Source organism: Macrobrachium rosenbergii, chromosome 44 (assembly GCF_040412425.1).
Source record: "Macrobrachium rosenbergii isolate ZJJX-2024 chromosome 44, ASM4041242v1, whole genome shotgun sequence".
Taxonomy (NCBI): domain Eukaryota; kingdom Metazoa; phylum Arthropoda; class Malacostraca; order Decapoda; family Palaemonidae; genus Macrobrachium; species Macrobrachium rosenbergii.
The window spans coordinates 19,710,987-19,730,375 of NC_089784.1; the positions used below are offsets into that span (position 1 = coordinate 19,710,987).

The 19,389-nt window shown below is 33.2% G+C and overlaps 2 protein-coding genes across 3 annotated transcripts in view; one reads left to right on the forward strand and one right to left on the reverse strand.

Annotated features, from left to right (window-relative positions):
- Positions 1 to 19,389, forward strand: part of LOC136829387 (endothelin-converting enzyme homolog) — a 620,087-nt gene that overhangs the window by 126,226 nt on the left and 474,472 nt on the right. The window lies entirely within an intron of this gene.
- Positions 4,871 to 18,742, reverse strand: LOC136829231 (nuclear transcription factor Y subunit beta-like). Its single transcript, XM_067087531.1, has 3 exons — positions 18,438 to 18,742; positions 18,234 to 18,265; positions 4,871 to 5,250 (listed from the first exon to the last, which is right to left on the reverse strand). Exons 1-3 carry the CDS (start codon positions 18,740 to 18,742, stop codon positions 4,871 to 4,873), a joined length of 717 nt encoding a protein of 238 aa, XP_066943632.1.

Sequence of the window (19,389 nt, forward strand, 5' to 3'; positions counted from 1 at the left end):
ACGTTGTTAAAGATATGTTAGACAAACATTAGGATCGACATTGAAGCCAACATTGTAAAAGATATGTTCGACAAACATTAAGAAGTCAACGTTGTTAAAGATATGATAGGCAAACATTCAGAAGTCAACGTTGTTAAAGATATTTTAGACAAACATTAAGACCAACATTGTTAAAGATAAGGTAGACAAACATTAAGAAGTCAACATTGTTAAAGGTATGTTTGACAGACATTAAGATCAACATTGTTAAAGATATGTTAGACAAACATTAAGAAGTCAACGTTGTTAGAAATATGATAGACAAACATTCAGAACTCAGCGTTGTTAAAGATATGATAGACAAACATTCAGAAGTCAACGTTGTTAAAGATATGTTAGACAAAGTTAAAAGTATACCGATCAACATTGTTAAAGAGATGTTAGACAAACTTTAAAATCAACATTGTTAAAGATATGTCAGACAAACTTTAAGAAGTCAACATTGTTAAAGATATGTCAGACAGACAAACATTAAGATCAACATTGTTAAAGATATGTTAGACAAACATTAAGAAGTCAACACTGTAAAAGATATGTTAGACAAATATTGATGAGACAACGTAGTGAAAGACTGGAACGTTGAGAAAACGTAGGCTGTGATTCTTTGAGCTTACGTTAGAAAATGATCTTGATTTTTCTGACGAACTTCAAGTTACGTAAAGAGAAGAGGCAAAGTTAAGGTAAGCAAATTTGTTCAGAGCGGAAGTCTTGGAAGGGAGAAAGAATGGAAGATTTAGGAAGTACTGGTATGATGGGAGTACAGAAATGTTAGGAGAAATGGTCCTTGATATTAAGAGCGAACAAAACTCGTGGAAGAATGTGGTAGAGTATATTCAATGATTCCTGGCAGACTCCTGAATGGAGATTTTTGGTAGATACAATGCGATTATGGAGTTGTGCATTTTTATTCGTATGCTCGTCGACGTTATTTCAGCAGTTTAAGGATGAAAGTTACTCTGATAATTGTAATAAAAAACCATACTTATAAAGCAAACACATACACAGACACTTGCAACTTATTGATGTTTATTAGGGTGCGTCTTACGCTGCAGTAGAATATGTAAAAACACACGTCGGTAACTCATCGCACAGATAACACAATTAATAGTTTGAATTGAAGTTAATGACTTATTGGTAGTTACAACGGTGCTTCATACGATTATCCAGTTCGTTCTCCGATTACTGTAGTTGACTCATTTTTAATTTGTTACTGATATGTTAGGAGAGAGATGGCCGCCATGTGTTTATGACGTGTTTTACTATAACGCGGACTCACCCTTTCATATATATATATATATATATATATATATATATATATATATATATATTTATATATATATATATATATATATATATATATATATATATATATATATATATATATATATATATATATATATATATATATATATATATATAAATTTATGTTATATAAATTACTTTTCATTTTATTTGAGGAAAGCAGGCAAGGAGTCCACGTACGCGGGCACGCTCGTGTGTCTCGGTAATTACGTTGGCTGTTTTGTACAGGCTGAATCCTCTTAACCAGGTAAATCATTAGTGTTGAACGCCATACTATAAAAATTGATGAACTGAATGACTGTTCCCCGATGAATCAGTATTTGCGAGTACAGCATACCCTTGGCCAGGAAAATTCCGAAATTCTGTATTTCACCTCGATGTTTGTGAAGACAGTTTTATTTTGAAAAAAATCTTAGTTAATGTTTCCTAAGGTAGTGATTTTTTCAGGTAACCAAAAAAAAAAAAAAAAAAAGAAATCCTCTTCTCGTGTTTTTGGGTTTACTTCAAGATAATGTATCCAAATTTATTTGTTTGTATTTCTTGAAAGGAACTAAAGGATCTTTACCATATTAACAATAGTTCTAGTTTTCTGTAAAAGAAAACTATTGTGCCGGCTTTGTCTGTCCGTCCGCACTTTATTCTGTCCGCACTTTTTCTGTCCGCCCTCAGATCTTAAAAGCTACTGTCGCTATAGGCTGCAAATTAGTATGTTGATCATCCAGCCTCCAATCATCAAACATACCAAATTGCAGCCCTCTAGCCTCAGTAGTTACTTTTTTTTTTAAGGTTAAAGTTAACTATAATCGTGCCTCTGGCAACGATATAGGATAGGCCACCACCTGGTCGTGGTTAAAGCTTCATGGGCCGCGGCTCATATAGCATTAAACCAAGACCACCGAAAGATAGATCGATTTTCGGTGGCCTTGATTATACGCTGTAGCGACTGTACAGAAAACTCGATTGCGCCGAAGAAACTTCGGCGCATCTTTCACTTCTTTTGCCTTCATACTGGATTAATGTTTATGCCTACTGCATAAATATTAATCCAGTTTCTTTACGGGTTCCGTTTTTAGCAGTGCATTTAATGCTTTTATCATATATCGATGTATGCGCCTATTTAAGTATAGGAACACATGTTTAATTATTCGTCATCAGATCTCATCAGATTTATAATTCAGTCGATTTATGGGAGTTGATTTTTTATTGTCCTGATCTAATTACTAATGAAGCTAAGATATAAAATGAACTTTGCTTTTGTTTCATATACAATATTTCATCGTCTAGATTTAGACCGCTGCTAAGATTCGAAGAATTGTCCAATCAGTCATTATCAGCGAAAGAGTAATTTTTTTTCTAAAGTTGGCGGTGTCCCACGCGACAAGACATAGGATGCTGGTATTTATGATATTCTGGTTTAGAGTATTGATAATATGATTTTATAAACATTTTATACAGTGGGTAGTATACTACATGAATACAACTTGGTGGGTCATTATTTTTATAAACATTTTAATGGGTATAACTTTATTCGTGAATACAACTTGGAATTCTTTGTGAGTCATACTTGTTGGGGTAAATTTTCTGCTCCAGTAATCATCAAATGCATAAAAAGTATGTAAAACCCTTCCAATTTTATACCCATACCTTTCCCCCCCTCTGGATGAGAATATACAGACAGACAGACACACGAACACGCACACACACGTATATATATACATTATATATATGTATAAATATATATTAAATTATATAAATATATATATATATATATATATATATATATATATATATTAAATATATATATATATATATTTTAATATATATTTATACATACACATATATATATATATATATATATATATATATATATATATATATATATATATATATATATATATATATATATATATATATATATATATATATATATATATATATATATAAATATATATATATATATATATAACAGGAACTTCCTTACTACAGCGTGCAATATCAGATTTTCTTTGTGATATAAATTTTTTGCCAGAAATTGTCAGCTGTCGTTCCATAAACTTTAGACCACTCTCAAGAGCAGAATCTTTTATAAAACGGTGGTAAATCCGGGTAAGGTAATACTAAAGCTTTAAAAAGATAAAAAAAAAAAAACTGTCAAAACAAGCCTTCTGTGATGTACATTCGAACGCAAGCACAACCAATAAAGAAAAAAAAAGTGTGTTAAAAAGAAGCATTCAGAGCTAAACATATTTGAACACATAATATTTTTCTTAGGAAATGTTAAAATGCACACAAGAGATTTTTCTTATTTCTCGGAAAGTACGTCTTCCCGTAGAGACTTATATAAAATGGCTTTCGTAGATTGAAATCTTGTTTACGTTTTAATGCATGGCTACGCTTTTCATGGATATACTGAGGTCACCTTTTCCATAAACATGAATAGTTACAGTGTATTAAGGTCTTACGCCACGTGCTACATATTTTATAACTCTGTGGTGTTTTCATTTTGACAGCAACTTTTGTCTAACAATTCCTGCTTTTAGAGGAATATTTTTTTTATAACATTATGGGAAGTCTTATGAAAATTGGCAGTCTTTCTGTCAACGGAATTTCAAAGCTGAATGTTTAATGTTTTTATTAACATCAGGGGTTAACTGTCTCTGCTGAACTCTAAAAAGTCTAACGACAATGAGCAGTACAACGAAGTAAGCTGATAAATAAGTGTTATGAAAACCTGCATTCTTTTTGTCTGCTGAATTCCATAGGCTGAATATTTAAGGATTTCAGTACATTAGAGAATCATTTTCTTTGCTAAACTTTACAAAAATCCAGCGACAATGAGTTGTACAACGAGGTCGGCTGATTAATGAGTCTTTTTATGATAAAGCAAATGTAATCCGTATTTGTGTATAAGTTGCAATGCAATAGCTGAAAAATACAACAGAACAATTATCTCAGTTTGAATGCAGTGTTTAGGAAAATTTTTTCATCACACCGAAAATAAAATGAAATTCTTCGGTGATGGTGGTGGTTCATATTATGGTTTTTGAAATACGAGCAATGTTTTAATTGTTTTGGATGAAATGTGATGAGGGTGCCACGCAGGACGCATTAGACAGACAATTATTGCTGGCTGAAAAAAAAGGCAGTTTATATAATTTGTTGTATGATTAGGAGAGAACTAATAGTTCACTACGTGAGTGGAAAAAGGGGAGGTAGGAAGACATTAATGAGCATATTTCATGGAAGACAATAATTGCTATATTACATAGAAGACATTAATGGCTGTATGATATGAAAGACGTTCATAAATATGTTACATATTATTCATGCAGCTGCAAGTAAAAAATGCAACGAGGAACGTGTTAACTAGTGGGGTTTTTCTAAATTAAATTCAGCAGGATGCATGAAGAAGAGCTGCATAATTGAAAACAGGAATGAATATTGTATAAAGGGTATGTGCGTCATTCTCACTTAATTTTTTTTTATTTTCCTCTTCTTGGTGATGCCGAGGCCTACTAAATGCCTTTATCTAGCCCAGACTAACTTGCTGTTGTCGTTGTTGTTCCCCCTTGTTGTGTTGTTGTTGTTGTTGTCGTTGTTGTTGTTTTCCTTCGTATTCTGTTGCTGTTGCTTTTGTCGTTGTTGTTCCCCTTCTTGTTCTGTTGTGTTTCCGTTGCTGTTCTCCTTCCTGTTGTGTTGTTGTTGTTGTTGATGTTCCCCTTCTTATTCTGTTGTTGTTGCCGTTGTCGTCATTGTTCTCCTTCTTGTTCTGTTGTTGTTGTCGTTTTTGTTCTCTCTGTTCTGTTGTTGTTGCCGCTGTCGTTGTTGTTCTCCTTCTTGTTCTGTTGCTATTGTTGTCGTTGCTCTCCTTCTTGTTCTGTTGTTGTTTTTGTTGCTGTTGTCGTTGTTCTGTTGTTGTTGTCGTTGTTGTTCTTCTTCATGTTCTGTTGTTGTTCTTGTTCCTCATCTTCTTTTTCTTTGAAATGCCAGGACAATTCAGACCAGTGGTTCTTAAACTTTTTTGCCTTGCCCCCCCTCTGCATTATGTATAGAACTCACACCCCTACCTCTGAAATTTTTGCCAACTATAAACTATAAACAATATGTTGTCTGTTTGTATACTATTATACTCCATTGCTTATATGAGTATATGGATGAACGATGGATTCTTGTTTTATTGCTGTTAAAATTTTTATAAGTACAGTATGCACTGTACTATATTTCAATGGAATAAACAGTGATCATAGAAAACGGGTAAAACAAACATATGATGAAACAAAATTTTATCTTATTCCTTATTCAAACAGTTTCAGCATTATACAGATTACACTGATAGAAATTATTAGAAAAAAATACCCGTTACTACAAAAATTGTTCATGGATCATGGCCACATCAAAAATTATTACACATCCTTCTTAGTGATTTATTTACCCATATTTATGTAGTGTTGGAAAACAAAAGACACTGATGACAATAAAACCCTATTTATTACAAATTTTATGTCATCGTTACTAGTTTAACTGTATGTAATAATATCCACGAAACAGGCCCAGCGTTCGACTCTCCGACCGGCCAATGAAGAATTAGAGGAATTTATTTCTGGTGACAAATTCATTTCTCGTCATAATATGGTTCGGATTCCACAATAAGCTGTAGGTCCCGTGCTAGGTAACCAGTTGGTTCTTAGCCACGTAAAATAAATCTAATCCTTCGGGCAGCCCTAGGAGAGCTGTTAATCAGCTCAGTGGTCTGGTTAAACTAAGATATACTTAACTGTTTTCCAGGAAACGGTAGATTATAGCCAGTAGCCTGTTTGACTTGGTAGTACCCATCAGTGGGATGGGTGATACTGGATCTTTTGGCCAACTACTCGGGGAATATTTGTGGGTGCTTGGCTCAGTGCACATCGGAGATCACTTGCTACATTAAACTTGTTTTTTTCTTTGTTCTGATTCCAACTAACGCAAGCCGAGCAGAGAGCGCGGGAAATTCTTATCATAACAATAAAAGACAATTCATAAACAAGATTTGGAATGAATATTGACTTGTATTTTAAATTTTTGGCATGTTTTGAGATAATAATTAGAAAACATATGAAATCAGTGATAACGTTTTGGCAATTTTGCAATTAACATCGCAAATTAAAACAATAATAGGCACCATCTGGCAACCCTGCTTGCGGCCCCCTTGGAAGCTTCTGGCGGGCGCCCCCAGTTTAAGAATCACTGGTCTAGGGCAATATGAAGTGAAGAAATGAACGAACTTCGAGTGATCTCAGCCTTCAAGGTAGCTACACCCCCCCCCCTGAGGATAAACAAAGTTGGTGGTGTTCCCAAACATGTTTGTGTATGACCGTGATGCACTCCCGTGCTGTGTATGGTTAATAGAACTGTTTACACATCATTAGCATCACAGGTCTTTGAGATTGCGCAGATTTCAATACGATTACTTTTATGAGACCTCAATGCAGTGAATTCATTTCGTCATTTCTTTCCTGCCTACTTCATTGCTAGTCTGTTGTAAATAAAACGACATTTATGTGTGTATGTATGTATGTTTCTGTGAGTATGTATTTATAACTTATTTAATATAATACGAATAAAGTATCGCAAATGTACTTTAAAAATTTGGTAAGATAGAAATGAAATGAGAATAAAAATTATGGTAAAATAATGGAGGTTACGTCTAGTTTGTATGTATGAATGTATGTATGTATGTATTTATGTATATTCAAGTCCCACTCCTAATTCCTTCAACACGCGGTGATAGGCGCCATGTAGTGAATACAAATTTACAAATTTGTATCCAGTACGAATGAAAATATCGCAACTGTAGTAAAAAAAAAAACACAAATAGAAATGAAATAAAAATAAAAAAATATGGCAAAATAAGGGAACTTATGCCCAGTTTGTATGCATGAACGGGTGTGCGTATGTATATTTAAGTCCCACTCCTAATTCGTTCAAGGCGCAGTGATAGGCGCCATCTAGTGAATACAAATGAAACGGCTTTCCCCACTTGTATTTCTTCTTTTCCGAAGAATGGCCTAAGGATGCGGGAAGACTCGAAAGCGGTTTTGGGTAATGACTCGGAATGGTATTAGAGGCGAAATCCTTTTCCCAGGATAACAAACACGAGGAGCACGGTTCAAGTTGAAATCGGTTTTGGCCGAGATGTCATTCCTTAAAATGGAAAAATGCTTGTATGTATGTGTGTGTGTGTGTGCACTTTTGTTTACAAGTTTGTTTGGGAGTATTTTTATTTGATTTGTATATGCACACACACACAGGCATATATATGTGTGTACTTAAAATATATATATATATATATATATATATATATATATATATATATATATATATATATATATATATATATATAATATATATGTATAAAAATAAGTGTATGCATGTGCGTATGTTCCAGCATAACTCTGAAACACATTGAGCAGTTTCAACCAAACTTGGTATACATAAGATTTACTATCTAGAAAATAATACTGTGGGGGTGAGACATCACTAACACCAAAGGACACCAAAGGGGGTTGGGGTGGGAAGGGATTCCCTGAAACGGGCTGGTTCTGCACATAGACTTAGTAACTAAATAAACTCTATGGGTTTATCATACCTCATTTCAGTATACATATAACTTACTATCTGGAAAAGAATACTGTGGGGGTATCACATCATTAGCACCAAAGGGGGTTTGGGGGTGGGAGGGGGTGACATATAAAAATAACCGAAAACGACAGATGTTAGTGTCTAATCCATAGTTTTCGAGGGCGCTGAGACCAATAGTGACACTCCCGATGCCCTTTAAGTCCAAGTTCAGCTCCAATAGGAAAGGACCGGGTGAGAAGAGGTGAAAAATAAAATTTAAAAAACGACAGATATTAGTGTCTAATCCACAGTTTTCGAGGTCACTGAGATGAATAGTGACACTCCCGATAGGAATTGGGGGTGAGAGGGGGTGAAATATGTATGTCAAAAATGTAATTGGCAATATCTTAACAGGAAAACAGAGAGAGAGAGAGAGAGAGAGAGAGAGAGAGAGAGAGAGAGAGAGAGAGAGAGAGAGAGAGTTTATCGGTTGTCATTCAGAGTTTTCCAGGGCAGTGCCAGGTTGGTCAGCTGTATATATATATATATATATATATATATATATATATATATATATATACATATATATATATATATATATATATATATATATATATATATATATATATATATATATATATATATATATATATATATATATATATATATATATATATATATATATATATATATATATATATATGCAATGCCGTTACAAGGATCACTTGACTAAATGCACTGCAGGAGCCAGAAGTTAATTTTAAAAGTATTAGTACATAGCGCTTTCGCATAGTTAACATGAGCTTTTTCAGGGTGCTGTACAAAGTGAAAGACCGCTGGGGGTGTCAGAAGGTAAAAGTGAGCATTTGAACAGAATAAAGAAAAGAATAAACAACTGCTAAAAATATCGTAACCGAGCAAACCAGTCCACAACCTAAGAAAGTACACCTACATAAAAAGTGGTCTTAAAAACGAAACAGGTAAAAAGGTGATTACTTGATTTTGAATTGATGAAAAACACCCTTCATAATCCAACCATGAAGTTCACATAAACCCTTGTTATTAATAAAAATACATGCATACATACTTACTTACATGCATACGTACATTCATACAAACAAACACACATACACACACATATATATATAATTATATATATGTATATATAATATATATATATATATATATATATATATATATATATATATATATATATATATATATATATATATATATATATATATATATATATTTAGGAAGGTAACACATTATAGGTTTAATTTACGTAAATAGATTTTCCATCTATAGGAAAAAACTGGATTAGTTAATGATTTAAAACGAAGTAAAGCTTGAAGTCTCACATTGTTTACTCTTACCCTTGTAATTGAAAGTTTAAAATTTATCTTAGCTTTTTAGAAAAATCCATAAAGGCTATTTATGCCCAAAAGCAAACTTTACCAGAAAGTGCTAATTAAGAAACTTTCACAAAAATTTTCATATTTGTATTTTATTCTCTGAGACATATAACCTTTGTTTTATGAATAGGAAAGGCATTTTGCCGGAATACAACGCAACTCGATTTATTGAATTAGTTCAGTTTCAGGAATAAAATATCAGTTCTTTCTCTTTTTCGGATTCCACATAAACAGTTAATAAGGATTTCGTGCTTCCTAAAAGCATTTTCTTACGTTGCTCTGCTAAATGAAGATTAATAGCTATCTTTTAATTTTGTTTCATGACTCACTGACTCACCTCCCCCCCCTCTCTCTCTCTCTCTCTCTCTCTCTCTCTCTCTCTCTCTCTCTCTCTCTCTCTCTCTCTCTGGCAAGGTCACTGGTGGACAAATCCAGGCAGCTCTGACTTAGTCCAAACTACAACTAACTCTTGGGCGAGACTAAGAGAGAGAGAGAGAGAGAGAGAGAGAGAGAGAGAGAGAGAGAGAGAGAGAGAGAGAGAGAGATACTTCTAAGAAAACATTCAAATAATCTTCTCAATTTACAAAGAATTATTAAAGAATACCAAAAGACCCAGACAAGTTAATTAAGTATTTACAATAAAGAATCTAAAAAAAAAAAATTACGAATCAGAACCAATAAATATTTTATATATTGGAAAATTTCCATATGACAAAAATAAACCTTCCACCGATTTCGTTATAAGACATTAACAACAATCAAACGTTGAGGAGGCAAGAATTTTCGGAGTCAGGTCAAAGGTCAACATATCTGTGCCCACGGCGAAGCTAAGTGACACAGCACCACCCCATTCCTTACTTAACACTGAAAACTAATGTAAAGGTTACACTCACCAACGAGAATAGATAAGGTATTGTGACATTTTTACTCTTGCTAAGAAATTTACAGTCTCGTGAAAAAAGTTAGTGTAATAAAAATCCACAGTTACGTAGTAAATTGTATTTCTATGCAAAAGACAAAAGCAAACTTTCGAACACCTGAACGTTTTCCTCATCAGTGTTTACGTTTTAAAATACTAATGAGGAACTCCGTTCAGGTGTTCGAAAGTCTTTGCTTCTGTCTTGTATAAAGTAATACAGTTTAGCATATAATTGTGGATTTTTATTACACATTTGTACTCATTTTTTTATCTAAATATTCTCGAGAACACTGGAAAAAGAGCTGTATTCAAATAGGTCAGTTTTCCTGCAGGGGCAGGATTGAGGTAAATAGGATTTATGATGATTATCTGAAATATATTCGTACACCTTCCAGTTCAGTCTGACTTTTCGCCTGTTGTGAATGGTCTGTTTATTTCAACACTTTATAATTTATTTTTTATTGTATTTGGATTCGAAGGTTCATTCTTAGTTCCACTTGTATTGTAATATGTTCTCTATTTATATGGTAATTTACTCATGACACGTTCTTTTTAGGTTTCGAATTTAAATAATTATTATACTGGAAATATATGTGAGCTAAATATTTTAGTATACTAACATATATCTCCTTTATAAGTATTGACCTAACACTTGCACTTGTATTCCACTGCGAACATAGACCAGTATTTAGATAGGAATAAATTTACTGATAGAGAATTAAATATGTAATACTGTAAACTAATCTGAGATATTAAATTACATAATCAAATCAATCTGTAACTATTTACTATAATATTAAATAGCATTCGTGCATTGAACGAGAGAGAGAGAGAGAGAGAGAGAGAGAGAGAGAGAGAGAGAGAGAGAGAGAGAGAGAGAGAGGAGAGAGGGAAAGATAAATCTAGGACTACAAATAGTCTGGGGTGTTATATTGAATAATAAAAACAGTATGTGATTCACTTATCAAGTACAGTATGAATAAGTATGAACATCATGATGATTTACCATTGTACCTGTACAGTAAACAACCTAGTTAGTTTTCTGTAAATGAAAACTATTGAGATGGCTATTTGTCTGTCCGTCCGCACATTATCTGTCCGCCTTCAGATCTTAAAAACCACCGAGGCTAGAGGGCTGCAAATTGGTATGTTGATCATCCACCCTCCAATCATCAAACATGCCAAATTGCAGCCCTCTAGCCTCAGTAGCTTTTATTTTATTTAAGGTTAAAGTTAGCCGTAATCGTGCTTCTGGCAGCGATATAGGATAGGCCACCACCGGCCCGTGGTTAAAGTTTCGGTGGTCTTCATTTTAAGCTGTAGGCGGCTGTACAGAAAACTCGATTGCGCCAAAGAATCTTCGGCACATTTTTTTTTTTACTTGTTTTTATTCGGTTTTCATGTACACTCGGCAAGAAAAGTGAGGATACAGTTTTTTTAAATCTTCGGACATATATTGCTAAATAATGAGACATCTAGCAACTTTAGAAAGGGGAGGAGCTTCAGTCTCATTGTGTGTGTTTTTTGCTTGACGTCCTATAACTTTCAATCATATTCTACGGTTCTGAAATCATTGATACTTAAATGCAGTAGTAGTAAGCTTTACAGTATTCGTTCAAGTTGTAGTTTGCAGCGACAGTTCTGAGCAAAATAAACATTTTTCCACATAACCTACGAAGTAACCTTGCACATATGAATTTATGACACCACAATGAAAGGAATGCTTGCATAATCGGAAACGGGATCTTCCATAATGAAATCAAGAGCTCAATTTGGGCAATGTCCAACGAAAAACTTGGGGAACAATAAAGGAACGAATGCAATGTTATGGTGAGAGAGAGAGAGAGAGAGAGAGAGAGAGAGAGAGAGAGAGTTGCTGTTGTGTAAGCCTAGGCCTATATGTAGAGCTACTCATTTCATTATTTTTTTCTTTTAGAGATTGAGCGATACTATATTTGTATAGTATGTTTTAGCAATAGAGAGAGAGAGAGAGAGAGAGAGAGAGAGAGAGAGAGAGAGAGAGAGAGAGAGAGAGTTGCTGTTGTGTAAACCTAGGCCTACATGTAGAGCTACTCATTTCATTATTTTTTTTTTTAGAGATTGAGCGATACTATATTTGTATGTTTTTTTAGCAATGGAGAGAGAGAGAGAGAGAGAGAGAGAGAGAGAGAGAGAGAGAGAGAGAGACTATGGCAACGTTAAGAAACATCCAGTTACTTGTGTTTCCCGCCGAAGTTATCGCGGCACTCCGCACATCATAGACAACGCTCTTGCGGATTTAAATAGATTGGGTCAACCTGCCCTAGCTGTCACAACATTTACTGCCATTAATTCCAGCTGACCTTTAACACCGTGAAATACAAATATGAATCTGTAAAAAGTAAAGAAATTATCATTACATCGTATGATGATGCAATAATAAGCCTGTTCATAACGGAAAACGAGTAAATATTGCCGTTCTGATAAACAGTACTACACCGAGATATCCACACACTATCTTTTAGATCTCTATGAACGAAGTCATCTGAGAAATTCTGATTACTTCGGACATGCATGGTGTTTTTAAGTATCTGAACGTTTTTGTTTTGCAGATTTAACATATATGATATAATTTGCATTGTATTTTCATATTCTAGAGTAAATTTACCGAGATTGTGTGTTTTCTGTAAGAAAAAAATTAAAATTCGATGAACGAAATCTAAAGAAAACTGTATCTTCACTTTTCTTGCCGAGTGTACATGAACAATATCCCTTCTCTATTTACCCACCGAAAACTAATCACTTCACTATGCATAATAATGGCCTTTATCTTGTAACTCTTCTTCCTTCAGATTTCAACGCCACATGGGATACGAACGTTAGGAATTTAATCGAGTTCATTCTGCGAAGAATTTCATTGGGTTTATTCTGCCATAAAGCGATATAGTTTTGCGAGAGAAGTTTGATATCAGTTCAAGATTTAATCGCATAACTAACGGTGCACAGACTTAAACACTCACGCACACATGGACACACACACATGCATATATATATATATATATATATATATATATATATATATATATATATATGACTGACATTCTTCTTCTTTTAACGTGTTTTTTCCCATTTGTATGGGGCAAGCACGATGCCTTCTTTTGATGGACTTTGATTTGGCTTTGGGGTAGACCGTAGTCTCGATCGGCTGCCCTGCCTGTCATCACTTAGACCCCGGTAGTGTACGTACATGTATTGTACCTGTCACCAGCGCCCTTTCTCCCAGCAGCGAGAAGTTGTTGCGCGGTTAGGTCAACAGTCGAGACATGTGAGGTGTCTGTTATGTTTTTAGGAGATGTTGGAGTGTGAGTGTATTAGTCTGTAACACCCATTTGCTTTTAAGCAAACCTATCCATTGATTACATACATAATCCTGGGGTGTCTACACAGATAGCAAAGTGTCCGCCTCTCTGACCGGTCGGCTGCGGATTTGAACCCTGTATGAAGTATGAAGCTGCCGCTCTAACCGACTTGGCCATTGAGGCTCATACATATGACTGTGAAATAATTTCTGTTAAAAGAGAATTTCAACAAATATAAGGAGCCCATAAAAATGCCAAAATGTAGAAAGTAAATGCTATATTTCAGAGACCAACTGTCTCTGCCATCATTACCTGCCTGATGAGAGAGACAGTTGGTCTCTGAAATATAACATTTACTTTCTACATTTTTACGTTTTTATGGGCTCTTATATTTTATATATATATATGTATATATATATATATATATATATATATATATATATATATATATATATATATATATATATATATATATATATATATATATATATATGTATATTCGTGAAATTAATTAACATGTATATGCTTTGATTAACTGAAGCTAACATACGTTTGTGTATTTGACATTCTTTGAAGTGTAAAATATACGAAAGTACTTGGTACTCTGTTTTTTAAACTTAAATATTTCCTTAGGTTTCAGCTGTAGTAAGTATGCGTATATGAAATGCTTACGTGAGTGTGCATATGTATAACTGAATCACGAAAATATGGAACGTGATGATTATGTATATAAAGCCAAAATCCACGAATGAAAGAGAAACAATGGAGTACTGTAAGGCCTTTCGACTTCTTGTCCTTCACTCAGCAGACTGAAGAAACATATACATACACACACATTATATATATATATATATATATATATATATATATATATATATATATATATATATATATATATATATATATATATATATATAAATATATATATATGTATGTATGTATGTATAGAACAACATGACCTCATTTAAACAGGTTTTTTACGGCTACCAGACGATGAGAACTTAAGCTCCTTGAAAGCTTGTAACTTATTTTTTTAAATAAACATCTCCGTTAGACACCATCCTGTTTAATTGAGGTCCATATATTAATTATGTTAATGCACAGAACAGTTGTGCAAGCGATCAAGTTTAATACATACATACATACATACACACGCACACACACATATATATAAATATATATACATACATATATATATATATATATATTTATATATATTATATATTATATATATATATATATATATATTTATATATATATATATATATATATATATTTATATATATATATATATAATATATATATATATATATATATATATATATATATAATATATATAATATATATATATATATATATATATATATATATATATATATATATATATATATATATATATATATATATATATATATATATATATATATATGTCCACAATGAAAACACAGCGTGATTAGAGTCGACATGGAGCTTAATGAAGGGCCGCCATTGCATTAATTGGCGGAGACGTTGTTAGCATTTGAATAAATTAGTGGGGATTATCGTCAAAGTTGATTCAGCTCAATCCTTAATGAGGACAAATCTTTGGTTGGGCAAAGCGGATGAAAGAGAGATGAGATTGTGTTTGCACATTTCAGACGAGCTGTTGTGAATATGTATGTTTTGCGTTGCGGGATTATAAGATGTATATATATATATATATATATATATATATATATATATATATATATATATATATATATATATATATATATATATTATATATATATATATATATATATATATATATATATATATATATATATATATATATATATATATATATATATATATATATATATATATATATATATATATATATATATATATATATATATATGTATACTATATATATATATATATATATATATATATATATATATATATATATATATATATATATATATATATATATATATATATATATATATATATGTATGTGTGTGTGTGTGTGTGTGTGTGTACATATATATACATAAATACATGTCTGCATGTGTATAAATCATATAACTATATATATATATGTGTGTGTATACATGGCATACATACTCCATCATTTCTGTACTTTCCAGGCCTCCCTCTCTATTTTATTTCTTAGAATTTGAAATCAAACATCCTCTCCATTATCATGTGTTTTTCCATTCCATCTCCATTACCCTGATCTATATTTTTACCTGTTCTTATTTTTATCACATTTCTATCTCATCTTCGCACTTCGACTTTTAATCTCTTTACTCTAGCTTTGCTGAGCAAGCAGTCTCCTCTTAGTATTTCATCGACGTCTGTAACTGAAATTACATTTGTCACCACACTCATCCAGATGCTTCCTCTTAACGTAGATTACCATTTGTATAAACTTGCGCATAATCTAACATGCTCTTAAGCTCATTATATTGAAAAAAAATTAAAGCATTCCCATGAACATGCTTATTTTGGAAACATATCCATTTCTGACAACCCGTAATGCACGCGTTCACCCCAGGCACTCCAACATGCATATTACAGTCTCGCTTTCCCTGTTTCCTACCCTCGCATTCAGTCATATATCTGATAAGGATTTGCTATATCACTGATATGTTGCAAGAGAGAGAGACTGAAATAATAATTACCGTCCCTACCTTAATCTATTACAAGTATGCTGCATATGAAATGACGTATGTATTTATTCGTTGTGTTATTTCCAAATCAGATTCCTAATCTTCAACGCATTTAGAGCAATTTAAGAACATCAATCGTAAACAAAAATTCTGGCATGCATCCCCTGCGTAATTGCAAAGCTGTAATTAATTGAAATAGCCTAAAACCTATGAAGTATTTGATATGAGTTGAAATGGAAGAGGGGGCTGAATTTTGGAACAGGAAAAGCTACTTCGTTCCTGAAGAGTAGTGAGGCAATTTACTAAATGGAAATCATACGATAAATATGATTCTCCTGTCATTAAAACATTTGTTCAATCAGGGTTCAATGAAGTTTCCTAATGACGGAATATTATGTCTAGTTGTGAGACTTACTAAAGCTTAACAGATTTCAGCGTTTCCATTTTTGTGAAAAGGCTTATCATGAAGTGTGAAGGAATGACTTGTAGCCGCCCCCCCCCCCTTTTTTTTTAAATTAGTGTTTGTTAATCAAGTTTTTCATTATTTTGTAAACACCAATGCACAAAGTTTGCCACCAATTGACTCGGCTGTACATTATCGCTATTGGCACTAAAGTGAAGGCTAAATGCTAAGGAATAAGTGCCGATAAGATTACTCGAAAAAGCTCGAGATTTATAAGGAGCATATAGAAAACGGAGGAGACGTCATTGTTACCACAGAAAATGTACCAGGCAAAATCACCCAGATGTAAAGTGAACGAATCTTTGCTATGGAGTGAATCTTCTTCGGTGCCGTCCTTATAAAAATAATTGCCACAAGGTCACAAACAACAAATTATTGGTTCAGATTGGAGTGTCTTAAGCAGATCATCTTTATGTCTCACCATATTTCATTCCATCTTATTAAGCAACATTTTTACCTTTTACGCCAAAAAAAAAAAAAAAACTTAAGCATGTGGAATGCAACAGAAAAACATGATAATATCCGCAATGTTTTTCTTGCCGGAAAAACTAGAACCCATGGACATTTAATATTGTGATTTTGGATTCTTCCGACGATTGCAGAATTTACAACCCAATTAGGCACTACTTAACAGGGAATTTGGGCTGGAGTCCTCTGCTGTTTCCTTCCATATTCATATATTTTATTAATGAAATGTTGAGTTTTTAGATAATATTTCTTGTGGGAATGTTTTTGGATGCGAATACCAACAAGAACTAAAGCGTGTGCGAGGGTATCAAAACAAGCAGTAGAGGCATACCTGCACACACACACACACACACACGTGTGTGTATATACATATATACATATATATATATATATATATATATATATATATATATATATATATATTATTATCACTTTTGTATGATTCATTTATCATTAATACACACATTCTCAATGTATGTATATATATATTTTTCACCTGTATATATATATATATATATATATATATATATATATATATATATATATATATATATACAGTATATTAATACACACACTGTATATATATGTGTGTGTGTGTGTGAATAAATATATATATTTACATATATATATACATGTTTATAATATATTATATATATATTTATATATATATATATATATATATATATATATATATATATATATATATACATATATATATATATATATACATACATATATACATGCACGCACCCAATATTTTGAAGTTCCAGTTTGATTTATACATCTAGACGTTTCTGAAACCACATGCTACAATTGTCTAGAGAAACTAAACGCTCTCTCTCTCTCTCTCTCTCTCTCTCTCTCTCTCTCTCTCTCTCTCTCTCTCTCTGTCCGTCTGTCTGTATGCATTTGTAGCAAGTTTGAAGAAGTCAAAATATACGCATAAGTTAGCCAATCAACAGGTAGTAATAAGGTTTAGCTTAAATGATAAACTTCACGTAGGCACTGTGGTTATGCTGGGAAGATAAAGCATTAGGTAAGGCCTAGACTGACCAGCTGGGTGATTCTTAGTGTAGGTCTGACAGCTGGTAAGGTACAGTATTTTAAAGCTAGCAATATATTGTATATAACTCATCATATTGTGAATGAGAGTCATTCCTCTTTGAGGTAAAGGGCATCCCTGAGTAGCCTAATATCTCTGTGTCACCTTGTAGAAACTCCTTGGACAGACGTAGGCGGTGCATGTCGAGACAGTACCTTATAATTGGAACATGGTTGAGGTGACAGGTTAACCTCCTCAACAGGTGGGTCCTGTCATGCCGATGAACGTTGCGCGGCGAGGTCCTCGCTCCTCTCCCTGGACAGGTCTGCTTAGGCATCAGGTTGGTTCTCTGGAACTCGGCTGGACAGGGCCAACATTGTTCTTGAGACGCGTTCTTGGGTCTGTGATGAATTCCTGTTCTTATTTCCACCACGCTACTTGCTGGAAGGATATTGGTAGCTGCAATATATTTTATCTCTTTAGTATCTTTAGATTCTTTCCCATCATCTCTGTAGGCCATAGTCATCTGGTTGCATTATTACGGCGTAATTTCATTTTTATTTTTGTTATTGTTATCATCAGTTCACTGGTTTTGCAAATGACTGATGACCTTCGTAGTGACTCTCCCGACGATGTTTTTGTTATTTAGACGTTGGCCTATTATCCTCGATGGGATTATTGACACCACGGCCTATGTGAAAGCCACTAACTCCTTAATCTTCAAGTTGTAAAGGTAATCTTTTTTCAGTTAATTACCATAGGCAAACGATGGGGTCATGTTAATCCCGGGATGATGTTACTGACGTATGACAGTATAAATAAACGCATGACTGAGCCTTCACAGACCCTTGGCATTTTGTCAAACTCTTCTTATTACGGAAGTCTGCTTACTTTAAGAATACTCCGCGAGCAAGTAAAATCCCTAAGAATATTCAAGCAATTTAAATGGTCTAAAATGATAGATTTAGTAGGAGTCATTAATGAAATGCAAACACAGAACCTGTCTTTATCCATTTCAGTCAATTTCGTTCATTTTGTTCAGAGATAATTGGCTGAAAACGATATTGATTCTCCGGATCTACCTTCGAAAGGGACTGATCGGAAGAGTCCCCGTCAAATTAATCAGTCAATTAGGATAGATCCGGTGTAATTACAAAGGAGCCTTTA

Excerpts from the sequence above, each read along its gene's own strand:
- LOC136829231 (XM_067087531.1), bottom strand. The coding sequence starts at position 18,742 with ATGGCCTACAGAGATGATGGGAAAGAATCTAAAGATACTAAAGAGATA. Across the intron at positions 18,266-18,437 it reads AACCATGTTCCAATTATAAG|CTGTCAGACCTACACTAAGA; the intron begins GTACTGTCTCGA and ends GTACCTTACCAG. Across the intron at positions 5,251-18,233 it reads CACTAAGAATCACCCAGCTG|AACAACGACAACAGCAACAA; the intron begins GTCAGTCTAGGC and ends CAACAACAACAG.